Genomic DNA, 14,303 nt, shown 5'->3' on the forward strand with positions numbered 1-14,303 from the left:
TCTACTTTCAGTTTTGTGGCCTTCATCATGTTGCATTCAACACAGGTATTATCGTTACTGGCCAGGGATCGGATTTATCGTTGAAAATAACACCTGCCTTCATGGCATAAAGGTAAATTTACCAAGAGTACTTACTGAAATAGCATCTAATATGTCTATGATGTTACTAAATCAGCTGAAACGTTTACAGTGATTGCGAGCTTTCGCTATCGAGGTGCACGCGGTCTTGTTATTAAGCCTACATGTACTAGTGTATAAAGTGTACAATCTAGATCTATATATTTTGAAAAAAAAAGAGATAAGTTATGTTGTTTTGCTGAAGTATCGGTCATAATAACATATTATTGCTACAGTGTATATTATATTACACATTTGTACATAATTTACAGCAAAATGAATCTTATGAATGTGCAAAAGCGCACACGTCTAAAGAACCTGTAGAGGTTTGGTTCGGTTTGTATTGTTTAATGTCCTGGTCCTGTCAACAGCTTAGATCATTGATGGACAGCCTCCCCTGTGCTAGATGCATACATTTGGTAAATGTGTTTGTTCTGGGATGCTGTGGTACATAATGTATGTGCAGAACTTCATGATGCTGATTTTATAATGCTATCTCACTGAAGCATAACTGCCGAAGACACACAGCAGGACAATCCACCAAGTCACATTATACTGACCAGTCACCCCACTCCCATAATGCTGAGCGCTTAGCAGGCTTAGCAACTATCATTGCCATTGAACTGAAAATTGGTAGGGATATAATGTTAAAGTAAAGGGAAGACGACAAAGTGTTAATATCCTGCGGCTTTGTTAAAACGTTTGTAACATGATTATGTAACATGATTTTGCAATCATGGTTTTCCTGAATAACACATATTTTGAAATTCTTCTCAATTGTCATCAATCGGATTTTACATGTTCAATCTTTCCTGAAATGATTCTGTGATAGTCTGACCAAATCTCATTTTTTTTTCAAGCCAGTCCAAAATGTAGGATGGATGGCCATCATCTTCAAAATATTTAGAACTTTTTCTCAACTTCTAGTGATTTATGTATGCCCCACAATAGAAGCAATAGTTCTAGTCCTGTACATTCTGATCTATCAGGGTAACTTCCGTTTGTTACACTGTGTCACATGATGTAGTGGGACACTGTTGTTTGACAGCTGATAGGGGCAAGAATGGACCTGCATCACATGAGGTTATGGACATCATTTTATATAAGGACAGAGCAATATGTTACTGGTGAATCTATTAAATATTCTTCAACTTAAGGAAATCATTGAAATTTTCTTTCTATATTTTTCAGATTTTTAAAGGATTATAAGCTGGCTTAAGATATGGTTGGATTCCGACCACAGGAAGGTGTCCAGCTGACAGCCACAGAGCATGCTTCAGCTGGAGCTCTAAGTGGGGCTGTGTCAAGGGTCGTGTTTCAGCCCCTGGATGTCCTCAAAGTCAGATTTCAGGTCAGTAAAATATACTCATGGCATTTATTGCAGAATTTATTTCCGGTCAAAAGCCTCATCCTCATTAATTCAAACTTACTTAATGACTAGGCTACATATTAAATGTAGTGATTTAATAGTAGGATTAGAGTAAAATATTGACAACAGGTATATGATTTTGGCTAGCATTTAACAATAACATAATTTTGAAATTATCATAAAAAGTATAGGCAGTAGTGGTATTTATCCTGCATTGAGGACAGAGGCCAGGTTGGGGCAACACATAACCTCTGATTAATAATCAGTGGTTGGAGCTATCAAAGGACAATGAAATTACATGTATCGGCTATTTTACAAAGCGGCAATAGATATGGATGAGCTTATGAGGGGTATGGCAGTAGTATTTGCAACATATATGTATACCATACATCCATGTACATGTATGTCAGTTTAGTGTTTACATGTAAAATACAGGTAAGAAAACAATGTCATCTGAATACATATGACTATTTTTTGTTGTTGTTTGATAAACAGTTGCAAATTGAGCCCATTTTTTTATTTTTTGTTGTTGTTTGATAAACAGTTGCAAATTGAGCCCATTCAACGCAGGGACTCCTCAAAGTATTGGGGAATGTACCAAGCTACTAGGACCATCATTAAGGAGGAAGGTGTCAGAGCTCTATGGAAAGGACATGTCCCTGCCCAGATTTTGTCTGTTCTGTATGGAGTAGGACAGGTATGTTGTCCCCACCTACACTTGTAGCTGTTGTCTGTTCTGTATGGGGTAGGACAGGTATGTTGTCCCCACCTAGCTGTTGTCTGTTCTGTATGGGGAAGGACAGGTATGTTGTCCCCACCCAGCTGTTGTCTGTCCTGTATGGGGTAGGACAGGTATGTTGTCCCCCTGAGCTGTTGTCTGTTCTGTATGGGGTAGGACAGGTATGTTGTCCCCCTGAGCTGTTGTCTGTCCTGTATGGGGTAGGACAGGTATGTTGTCCCCACCTAGCTGTTGTCTGTCCTGTATGGGGTAGGATAGGTATGTTGTCCCCACCTAGCTGTTGTCTGTCCTGTATGGGGTAGGACAGGTATGTTGTCCCCACCCAGCTGTTGTCTGTCCTGTATGGGGTAGGACAGGTATGTTGTCCCCCTGAGCTGTTGTCTGTCCTGTATGGGGTAGGACAGGTATGTTGTCCCCACCCAGCTGTTGTCTGTCCTGTATGGGGTAGGACAGGTATGTTGTCCCCACCCAGCTGTTGTCTGTCCTGTATGGGGTAGGACAGGTATGTTGTCCCCCTGAGCTGTTGTCTGTCCTGTATGGGGTAGGACAGGTATGTTGTCCCCACCCAGCTGTTGTCTGTCCTGTATGGGGTAGGACAGGTATGTTGTCCCCACCCAGCTGTTGTCTGTCCTGTATGGGGTAGGGCAGGTATGTTGTCCCCACCCAGCTGTTGTCTGTCCTGTATGGGGTAGGACAGGTATGTTGTCCCCCTGAGCTGTTGTTTGTCCTGTATGGGGTAGGACAGGTATGTTGTCCCCACCCAGCTGTTGTCTGTCCTGTATGGGGTATGACAGGTATGTTGTCCCCCTGAGCTGTTGTCTGTCCTGTATGGGGTAGGACAGGTATGTTGTCCCCCTGAGCTGTTGTCTGTCCTGTATGGGGTAGGACAGGTATGTTGTCCCAACCCAGCTGTTGTCTGTCCTGTATGGGGTAGGACAGGTATGTTGTCCCCACCCAGCTGTTGTCTGTCCTGTATGGGGTAGGACAGGTATGTTGTCCCCCTGAGCTGTTGTCTGTTCTGTATGGGGTAGGACAGGTATGTTGTCCCCACCTAGCTGTTGTCTGTTCTGTATGGGGTAGGACAGGTATGTTGTCCCCACCCAGCTGTTGTCTGTCCTGTATGGGGTAGGACAGGTATGTTGTCCCCACCCAGCTGTTGTCTGTCCTGTATGGGGTAGGACAGGTATGTTGTCCCCCTGAGCTGTTGTCTGTCCTGTATGGGGTAGGACAGGTATGTTGTCCCCATCCAGCTGTTGTCTGTCCTGTATGGGGTAGGACAGGTATGTTGTCCCCCTGAGCTGTTGTCTGTCCTGTATGGGGTAGGACAGGTATGTTGTCCCCACCTAGCTGTTGTCTGTCCTGTATGGGGTAGGATAGGTATGTTGTCCCCACCTAGCTGTTGTCTGTCCTGTATGGGGTAGGACAGGTATGTTGTCCCCACCCAGCTGTTGTCTGTCCTGTATGGGGTAGGACAGGTATGTTGTCCACACCTAGCTGTTGTCTGTCCTGTATGGGTTAAAACAGGTATGTTGTCCTCACCTAGCTGTTGTCTGTCCTGTATAGGGTAGGACAGGTATGTTGTCCCCCTGAGCTGTTGTCTGTCCTGTATGGGGTAGGACAGGTATATGTTGTCCCCCTGAGCTGTTGTCTGTCCTGTATGGGGTAGGACAGGTATGTTGTCCCCCTGAGCTGTTGTCTGTCCTGTATGGGGTAGGACAGGTATATGTTGTCCCCAACTAGCTGTTGTCTGTCCTGTATGGGTAGGACAGGTAATATGTTGTCCCCACCTAGTTGTTTTCTGTCCTGTATGGGGTAGGACAGGTATGTTGTCCCCCTGAGCTGTTGTCTGTCCTGTATGGGGTAGGACAGGTATGTTGTCCCCCTGAGCTGTTGTCTGTCCTGTATGGGGTAGGACAGGTATATGTTGTCCCCACCTAGCTGTTGTCTGTCCTGTATGGGGTAGGACAGGTATGTTGTCCCCACCTAGCTGTTGTCTGTCCTGTATGGGGTAGGACAGGTATGTTGTCCCTAGTACCCTTCACAAACAAATCCTAGCCCATTAATTGTCCTGTAAATATAGATGTTCTGGTATATTGAACCAAAAACAATAAAATAAATAATCTTGATTTTCTTATCAATTTTAAAGTTTGTTATTTTGTAGTTTGTTAGTTTTGAGTTCCTGACCAAATTAGCATGGAAGCATCTGCCCGAGGAATACTCTACAAAGTACCGCCCACTGACTCACACTGTATGTGGAGCCCTGGCTGCCTGCACAGGCACTATGTTAGCTCAACCCACTGATGTTCTACGGACACGCTTCATTGCTCAAGGTTCTGTCAAGGTAAATCATGTTAACAAAGTTCATATATACAACATATATGTATAGGCACTTGTTAGGTTCTGCATGAATTTAATATTACAATATTAACCTAAAGTATGCATGAGGGCAATGGTTTTTGATGGCTGAAGTTTGTACCTTTGTATATGCATGTGCTAAATTGCAGAGTCTTTAACAATTTCCCAGTTGATAATATTTTTCTTTGATGCTACATTATGTCCATGGCTGTGTCTGTGTATAAGAGTAAGATATTTTGATGTACAATGTATGTCGACTGAGATTATGTACTCATATCATAATTCAGGACCAAATTTTGTAGAATTATTTCTGTTAAAATGAAAAAACAGATATTTTCAATTTATGAATCTGTAATTCCAGTCTCATGTGAAATCATGCAAGTTTACGCCAACTGCAAATTACATTGACTCTGGAAAATTAATGGAAAATTTCCCAATATATCTTCGAGGCTATATATAATTATAATGTGTGTTGTTGTATATATTTTAGACATACTCAGGGTTGCTGTCAGCGATAAAACAGATCAGGCAGGTCGAGGGGATTCACGGCTTATACAAAGGTCTCAACCTGGCCGTAATACAGACAAGCTTCCAGATAGGGATACAGTTTGGGTTGTATTCTAGTCTCTCCTCGGTATGGCAGTGGATGGAACACAGACCCCTTGGAGGGCCATCGGGTATGTGTTATATTGTTACTGGTTACAAGGTTTGACAGGCTCAGCTGGAGGGATTTTTTACCATATTTATTAACCCAGGGGGCCATCACATGAAATTCTACTCAAATTAGGGGATAGCTTTACTGTATGACAATGAGATAGTATTTGTTAGTATGTTTCCAGGACTCAAAAGTCTGGTAATAAGCCCACCAAGGTTTACTAGAGTACGTCACTCTAGTAAACCTTGGTGGGCTAAGGGTAAATACTGTAACATACATAATGTTGTTGAGAATTTAAATGTTGTTTTATACAGTTGGTGTTTATTTGTGATGAGTGTTTTATGTATTATATAAGAGCACACTTCTCTCACAACTTATAATTAGACAATATACATGTACATGTACATACCTGTAATTAATCTTTACAGGTGTAGCACAAAGCCTGGTGTGTGGAGCTGCTTCAGGAGTCATCTCTAAATTTATTGCTTACCCTTTGGACATGACAAAAAAAAGACTTGAAATTAGAGGTGTGGAGCACATACGCAAGGAATTCGGCTCAACGCGGGCATACCGAGGGTTTATACATTGCATAGTATGTGTTTTTAGAGAAGAAGGCATTAGAGGGATGTACAAGGGTCTGTCACCCAGTCTCCTCAAGGCAGGCTTCATGGCCGCTTCTAACTTCTTCATATACGAACAAGTATGTAACGTTCTCAAACAACGTTACAGCTGACACCTGATAAGTGACATCAGGGATTACTGATAAAGAATGTATTGTGTCGCATTATCATCATTTTATTTCCATATAAAACTGTAATTTTACAAGAATTCAGATTTGCTGTGTTGGGAGTCACTTTAAAAAAATTATGGTTGATCGATCATCACATTTTATCATGAATGAAAAGGGAAATATTAACAAAATCGTTAATCAAATGGGTGAAAATGTGATGTTTTAAAGTATCTAGCAAAAATTATGCTTTAAAATATTGTTTTAATGCATTTGAATGTAAATTTATCAGTAATTTTGTATATCTGCTCCAAATCTCATTAACTCTAGATCTTTGACAGTTTTCTTGTTACAGAAATTCATGATTAATTTGTCATAGTCAATTAAAACAACCACCTGTATTATCATCAGTTAAGTTGGTTAATCAGAACAATACTACAAAGAGGACCCATTGTCATCATTAGTATTTTATAATTTGATCTTCAAGAAGCATTTCTCCTTAATGTAGAGCATTTATCATCATGAGCCAGTGTAAAGTATATAAAAATGCAATAAATATTTGTTGGGTAGGTATGGTTGGAAGATAATTATGTCACCTGTGAAACGTGGCTGACACTTACTATTATGGATTACAGTTTGAGTTTCAATCCTGTGTCAATTTTCTAAATTTTTGCTGTCCATTGCACATGGGAAATTATCACAATGAACTATTTTCAGCCTTTTTTTTTTTTTTTTTGTGTGTTTGCCACATTAAATTAAAACTTAGTATATGGCTTATTCATAATGCATTGCAGATCTAGTTTGAACCCTGTAATAATATTCCATATCTTGCTGGAGTTATGACCCTTTGCACATAGGAAGTTCTCATTGTTAATTTTTTTGCATATTTTTTCCCAAAGAACTGTATACTTGCCATATCAGTTTGTAACTTGTTATGTGGCTCTATCATAATGGATTAATAGTTAGAGCTGATATCCTATGTCAATAATCTATTTTATTCTGGAGTTATGACCTTTTGCACATTGGAAATTTTTATAATTATCATCTTTTTGCTACCATTTGTCACAGCGATATTTAACTTTTGATACATTGCTTTGTTCGTGAATGAGAGATTACAGTTCTAGTTCACTCCTCATGTCGGATTCTACTGGATTTATGTCACACACCATAGTATCATGGGTACCACCACATCACCTCAGATGTTGTATGGACGATAAGCTCCAACAACCAACCAGCTACAGAAAGCCTGATGGTTTTCATATGGTGACCAGGAAGGTTCCAAGATGACAACCTTTCATTTAAATGGACACAGGCAACACATCCACTTCTGTGGGATGTTGAAAAAGCTGACAATCTTAAAAAACTTCTTGAATTCTGTCTTTGGCCTTGAATTTAATTGGAAAATGGAAATATGGCCATAGTTTTAAATCTTACATTGTGTCATTAAAAAAAATGAAAATTCATTGTGAAGAATGATTGTTCAGAATTATAAAAATAACCAAATTGTTTGTCAATATGAACTGAAATCCTCTTTTTTTGTAAGGTTAGGGTTATTACTACACCAACTACAATGTGTAAAAGGTCTGAACTATAACTTGACAGGCCTCTAGGCCTTGGTAAGCCTGTGGAATTGTTACATTGCTATCTCCTAACAAACCTTAATTGTACTATATTTTGATTATATGCTCGAAATATTAAAATGGGAAACAAGACCATCCCCAGGTACATGCTGTGGTAATCTGTCACCATAATTCCATCATCACTGTTGTATTATCCAGTCTATTTGTCTTGGATTTCATTTCCTGAGGTTGAGTACCATATTTGACCTATTCAGTGCACCTGTCTATCTATTTTTCTATTTTTAACATTAGGCAGGGTCATTATATTACAAAGATATTTTTCTGGCAAAGATGATTGGTGAGCTAAATTGATCTGCCAATACATTCTGCAGTCCTTTTCAACCCAGACTTTACATCAAAACTTACTGTGGTTTTTTTTTTCATTACAACCACCTTTGGTTTTTGAACACAAAGAGTGTGCTTATTGGGTGGGAAATGGTAGTGTGTTATGAAAATTCCTGTAGTTGTTTTCAAGTTTGTGCATGAAGACAATTGTACATTTTTGTTTATAGAATGCACATATTGGAATTAGTTTGTGTATGCATCTGAATCACAATTATCATTGCAGCTACATCTATGTACATTTTTGTATATGTACAGTAGATCAGGAAATGAAAAGCATTTTGTCTACATAACTCAGGGTATGGATGATTTTGTGAAAAGTAAATTGAAATTTTGGATTTTAAGGAGACCACATCCGGAATTTGTTGTTACTTGAAGTATATTACATGTGTTAGTGAATATAATACTCAAGTTTTAATTTCAGATTTTCATTGATTTAAAAGAGTTTATGACCTATTTTTAAAGGAAATTGAACTGTTGTCAAACATTATTTGAAGAATATCATTGCTTTGCCCATTTGGGATTTTGGTATTGAGTGAATCTCTAGATATATACACGTCTGTATATTTGATATTTATTTTTGATTAGTTTTGGAGTTCATGTGATTAACTGGATGCCAGATTAACATGTAGATAATAAAGTATTGACATTTTAAGTTACATTGGTATGTCCTTCTTTGTTGTTTATGTAGCACCAGTAACATCAATGTTGGGGTCAAGTTGTGAAACAATGGTTGTACCAGGACAGACTTTTCAAAACAAAGGCAAAGCATTCATTTATATTACTAACTGATGTTTGTGTTGGGTAATGACTCAAATTAACTGTCCGAAGTTCTAAAAAAACATAATGATTTGCCATCTCATGTTTATGTACCTAGGAAAATATTGCCTCATGGACTTCCATTGTCATTTCGAGTTGGGTCTCCTTGTAGTAGCTGATGGCTATATTGCCTCATGGACTTCCAGGACATTTGATGTTGGGTCTCCTTGTAGTAGCTGGTGGCTATATTGCCTCATTGACATCCAGGACATTTGATGTTGGGTCTCCTTGTAGTAGCTGATGGCTACATTGCCTCATGGACTTCCAGGACATTTGATGTTGGGTCTCCTTGTAGTAGCTGGTGGCTACATTGCCTCATGGACTTCCAGGACATTTGATGTTGGGTCTCCTTGTAGTAGCTGGTGGCTATATTGCCTCATTGACATCCAGGACATTTAATGTTGGGTCTCCTTGTAGTAGCTGGTGGCTATATTGCCTCATTGACATCCAGGACATTTGATGTTGGGTCTGCTTGTAGTAGCTGATGGCTACATTGCCTCATGGACTTCCAGGACATTTGATGTTGGGTCTCCTTGTAGTAGATGGTGGCTACATTGCCTCATGGACATCCAGGACATTTGATGTTGGGTCTCCTTGTAGTAGCTGGTGGCTATTTTGCTTTTAGCCTCGTCTGTCAATACACCTATTGGGTTAGTCTGGGTTTCCTCTGGCCCTGACACCATGCCTGGTGTACCAGGCATGGTGTCAGGGCCATAGGAAACTCGGGCTACCATTTGGTATATAATGGACATTGTGGACAATTTAGTACCTTTGATTCATCCACGATTTTCTGAACAAATTGTCTGAATGACCACGCGTACAGTAAAGTACTGCCCAGCTACATGAAATTAAAGGCTGCATTGAAACAAGTACACAGTAGTTCTCTTTCTTCGCTTGAAAATGTGTAGCCTTGAATCGGTGTAATCTATTGACGGTTCCGTGGCCTTGACCACAGGGACCTGAGAAATTGTTACAGTCTACATGTATTTGGACCTTCCCTAGTGTGTATAGCACATATTTTCAGACGTATTCTTTTTTTTTTTTTTGCTAGATTAAAATTCAAGGTGTCATTTTTACATGGTGGCTGTAACAAATTCTCATGTCTCTGTGGATCTGTGTTCTGGGTTGTGCCTGTCATGAATGTTGATGTTAGTCCTAAAACTGTTAGAGCTGTAATATAATTACAGAGACTCTGTCGTAAACTATCTACATCTGGTTTTAGTCAAACAAGATGTTCAATTGGCTTGCCATATAAAGCTTTGTAATTTATCATGAATGATAATAAAAATACTAAGTGTTTGATAAGGACAGTAACCCTGGTAACGATTAGTGCTATATTTGACATATTTAAAGTGTATTCTTGGGCCGCGGTGGCCGAGTAGTTAATGTGATCCGACACTTTATCACTAGCCCTCCGCCTCTGGGTTGAGAGTTCGAAACCTACGTGGGGCATTTGCCAGGTACTGACCGTAGGCCGGTGGTTTTTCTCCGGGTACTCCGGCTTTCCTCCACCTCCAAAGCCTGGCACGTCCTTAAATGAACCTGACTGTTAATAGGGCGTTAAACAAAACAAAACAAAACATATTCTGTTTTTGGTAGCATATCCTAGATCCGTCCTTGAGTTATAAAGTTTTAATAACTAGATGCTTAGCAATGCATACAGCATACTTCGTTTTCAGCATACTGCAATCATTCTTTATTATTGTCAAAAAATATATTTTCCGCTTCCGACCCATAATTTACTTCCTTTGTACAAAACGGTTTGCGACATGTTCTGATTGAAAAGCAGCCAACCGGTTCATTTTCTCGAACTACAAAATAACGGAACTTCCTAGATCCTTCCTGGGGCTGATTGAACCTCGCTTTCTTATGAAATATGTGACTAGAATTTATTATTAATTTGCTAATAACGCGGCGTTGTTGTTTGGAAATATGATGAATTTGCGTATTCAAAATCCTGAAAAAATATCTATGATGAACAAGTTACAACATCGACGTTCCAAATGGATTCTATCAACAGGATAAGAGGACATTCAATAAAAATATTCAAAAAGCGATGTAACCTGGATACTAGGTAAACGTTTTAACTTCCGCGTTGTACATTATGTAGATGCCTGGAATAACAGATGTAAAACAATTTGAAAGTCTACTAGACAATCATTCGGGAGAAATGCCAACAAGCAAAACAGCTATATTAAGATACAAAGGACATTTTAATTACATCAGAGGTATTAGATATTGTAAATATTGTAATATCAATTGATAGGCATATAGAGGCTTACTACAGCCTGCATCTATTATTTATCGTATTACATTATATTTAATCTATATAGGGAATTGCCCATATGCTCATGCCGTCAATGCGTCAAGAATTTTGTTTAAAGTCGCATATTAGGATATGTTTAACCTAGTATGATATCACTGTAGTGCTGTTCTATACAATGTACTTGTAACAAATAACAGAGACATGCAATTATAACTACATAATCGAAATCATGGTCGATTTGAAGTAATAAAAGAAAATAGTATTTAATAATGAACACTAGTATATCACATATGACATATGTGTTACTAGATAAAGCAGTTAAACATTATCTGAGTGAATTTACATAATTATTATTTACTAATATCACAATAAAATAAAAAATAAATTGACAGAAAATACACTAACATAGTATATATATACATATTGTGTCTTTACGTTTATTAGAGAGAGTTTTACGTCAGGCGAAATCCCGAATTCCCAACCCGCGGTATATGTCACAGGTGCCCGGTTTCTAATAATCCATTTGTATATGATATATATATAATTCATAGAGTGGAATTTTTATAAATACTATATATAGATTATTAGAAACCGGGCACGTGTACGTGTGTATCATAGTAATAATACATACATGTATAGTATATATAGGCTGTGGGTTGGGAATTCGCGCGAAGTCCTTGTGGACACCAATATACATGTACAATATAGTTCCTGTCCATAATACAATAATATCATATGAAGGTCAACATATGAATATTTATTTCAAAAGTATTACGATCGCTCGGCTGATAAGTGTGTATCGATCTAAAAGTTGAACAATAAACTATCTTGATAAAATTTACAGAGCACATCGCTGTCCTGGGGGATATAATTGATAAAGATGATACGCGTCGGACCAGTTCTATCATGTCAGAGCCATGTATATGTATCCGTGTGGTATATGTCTCCAGTCATGGTGTATGTGTGGCATATATATTTGATAGAAGTATTTGCGTTTATATTTGATCGAGTATAAGTGCAGTGTCTAAAACCAGTTCAGAGGTCGAACAGTGCGTCCACATGCATTTCTCTGCCATGTACAGATAGACATATTTTAAGATATATCGATAGAGTGACTAGATAACGATGTTATTCCTAAATAAAACTGTTCTACCGAATTTCATTTAGAAAGCAATGCAAGGTCATGTCCGATCGAGATTTAGATTTCAGGGGGAGATAATCGCATTTCGCAGTGGTTCGCTGTAATTCTCTGATGCCTACATTTGTAATTGAATGTCAGTTTAGTATCTGATAATCTTTATTGATGGCCGTAAATGGTATTTTGCCTCGAATTTACGTCGAATCTTCTGAGGATCTGATTTACTCGAAACATAGGGATTGAATTATATTTCGGATTTTTTCAATGTTGCTGTAAACATACACTTGCGAGTATATTTTGTTTTGAACGGGTGTAGTGTATTGCACACTGGATATATCAGCTGCTCAAACCGACGAATTGAAATAAATACAGAGTGCCGGGTATTTCAGTGTAATTTCCATGGTGAAATGACGCTATTATCATATCTTTAACTGGATTAGTCACATATTATATATATAAATGAAACAGCCGTTATTACATGTATATATTGATATGAAATCGCCAACAAAATTTTCTGGAATTTTTTACTGTTGGTCGTCGTATAACGTAACTGGAACTGACTATTGAGGATGAGAGGATGAGAGGATGAGAGGAAAGAGATTTATTAAATAGATACACGACCTACGAAAGCAATCAATTTTCAAAGATAGTTTATATTTGCCAGTGTTATCGAAATTAAACCAAAAGGATAGATAGTTCGTAACTCAAAAGAATCATTTATAATATCAAGGGAACTTCCAGCATTGATCAATTGATCAACCAAGATATACTTCAGAATCTATGCTGTTTTCTTCTTGAAACTCAGACGTAAAGGCAAATTGAATTTCCACTAAAAGAAAACAAAAACAAAAACTTTTCAACTATCGTAAATATGATGATTATAGTTATTCCTCAAAGTACACAAATGTATCGCTCATTCCAGACATCCCCATGCTATTTTTTTATATATATATATTTAAGCGGAAATAGGATAGTTGATTACTGATCACGTGATTAGACAAATCGGAAGTCCTCGGTTATTTTTAAATGTAGAAACGTGTTTCCCTCTTTTTTAACAGTACGAAACTGATTGATCTAATGTCCAATTATATTTATTTTTAGAGTATATCAAGGACTTGATTATATAGAATGTATTGGAATTGGCATTCAGTTAATATGAAATGCTCATTACACACCGATTTCCCCCACGAATGAAATGTATTGGGTAATATCAGATTAAGCCCTCAGAAATATAGCAACAACGCTTACGTTGTGTAAGTGAATTTGCTTGAGAGTGGTGCTACACAGTACACTTGTGAACAAAATAAAGTTGATCGACGAAAATCATACCGATTATTACTTGTACACTGAATTTTGAATTAAATACTTGTACACTGAATTTTGAATTAAATACTTATTGTACCTCTTCAATAGTTATGATCCGTCGGAATGTCTGTTGATTTGATATATTTGAGTTTTTTTGTTTTTGTTGTCCGGATTTGTCACGACTATTTCACATACTAGCACAAAAACATCAAGACACGATGTTAGAATGAAATGTGAGATCAACTCCTAAAAAAACTAATAAGTTTTATTATAGAATTGTGTATAGTGTTACTACACTGTGAGATTAAGACCACCGTTATAGTACCGGGCCGCGGTGTGACTGACGTCTTCCTTATCCTAAGTGAAGCTCCTGTCGAGAACATCTATGTGTTGTTACTGTATTTGGTAAGCATTATTATTTTCTCCTAAATAACCCTGACTGGCTTCCCTGATGACATGCTCTTCTCTGTATTTTATCCGCTTTCCCTCCCCGTGGTCGTTGACAATGTGTGGGAGGCGTAGGCCAATATCGGAGTTTATACAGCACCTCATTGATTCATTAACGTACCAGAAATAGGTAATAATAACGCAAGCTAGAAATGCCGGTTAATCCGGTTATAGACTCGCTTTGGTACTATGTCATATTTCCAATCACCTTTAATTTACTATTTATAATCAAAAATCTAAAACACTGCTGTTACTATCAAAAGAAAAAGATCTTAATGTCTAGGAAAATAACAATGGACAGACAAAATTTGTTGGTTGGTTGGTTGGTTTCTTTGTATAAAACATAAAGGTTATTTACGCAATTGTTTGCTGGAATGACTTGCCACAAAACTCCAGACAAATAGT

At 38.0% G+C, this 14,303-nt stretch overlaps 1 protein-coding gene across 1 annotated transcript; it reads left to right on the forward strand.

The window, feature by feature from the left end:
• On the forward strand, positions 1-8,584 carry LOC117330921 (mitochondrial thiamine pyrophosphate carrier-like). The gene is made up of 6 exons (XM_033889485.1): positions 1-112; positions 1,309-1,468; positions 2,031-2,183; positions 4,387-4,566; positions 5,071-5,257; positions 5,664-8,584. Exons 2-6 carry the CDS (start codon positions 1,340-1,342, stop codon positions 5,966-5,968), a joined length of 954 nt encoding a protein of 317 aa, XP_033745376.1. The 5' UTR covers positions 1-112; positions 1,309-1,339; the 3' UTR covers positions 5,969-8,584.
• The last annotated feature ends 5,719 nt before the right edge of the window (positions 8,585-14,303 follow it).

Source organism: Pecten maximus, chromosome 1, assembly GCF_902652985.1.
Source record: "Pecten maximus chromosome 1, xPecMax1.1, whole genome shotgun sequence".
Taxonomy (NCBI): domain Eukaryota; kingdom Metazoa; phylum Mollusca; class Bivalvia; order Pectinida; family Pectinidae; genus Pecten; species Pecten maximus.

Bases quoted from the DNA above. Each gene is read 5' to 3' on its own strand.
- LOC117330921 (XM_033889485.1), top strand. From the start codon at position 1,340: ATGGTTGGATTCCGACCACAGGAAGGTGTCCAGCTGACAGCCACAGAG. The intron at 1,469-2,030 runs GTCAGTAAAATA...TTTGATAAACAG, and splicing joins TCCTCAAAGTCAGATTTCAG to TTGCAAATTGAGCCCATTCA. The intron at 4,567-5,070 runs GTAAATCATGTT...TATATATTTTAG, and splicing joins TTGCTCAAGGTTCTGTCAAG to ACATACTCAGGGTTGCTGTC.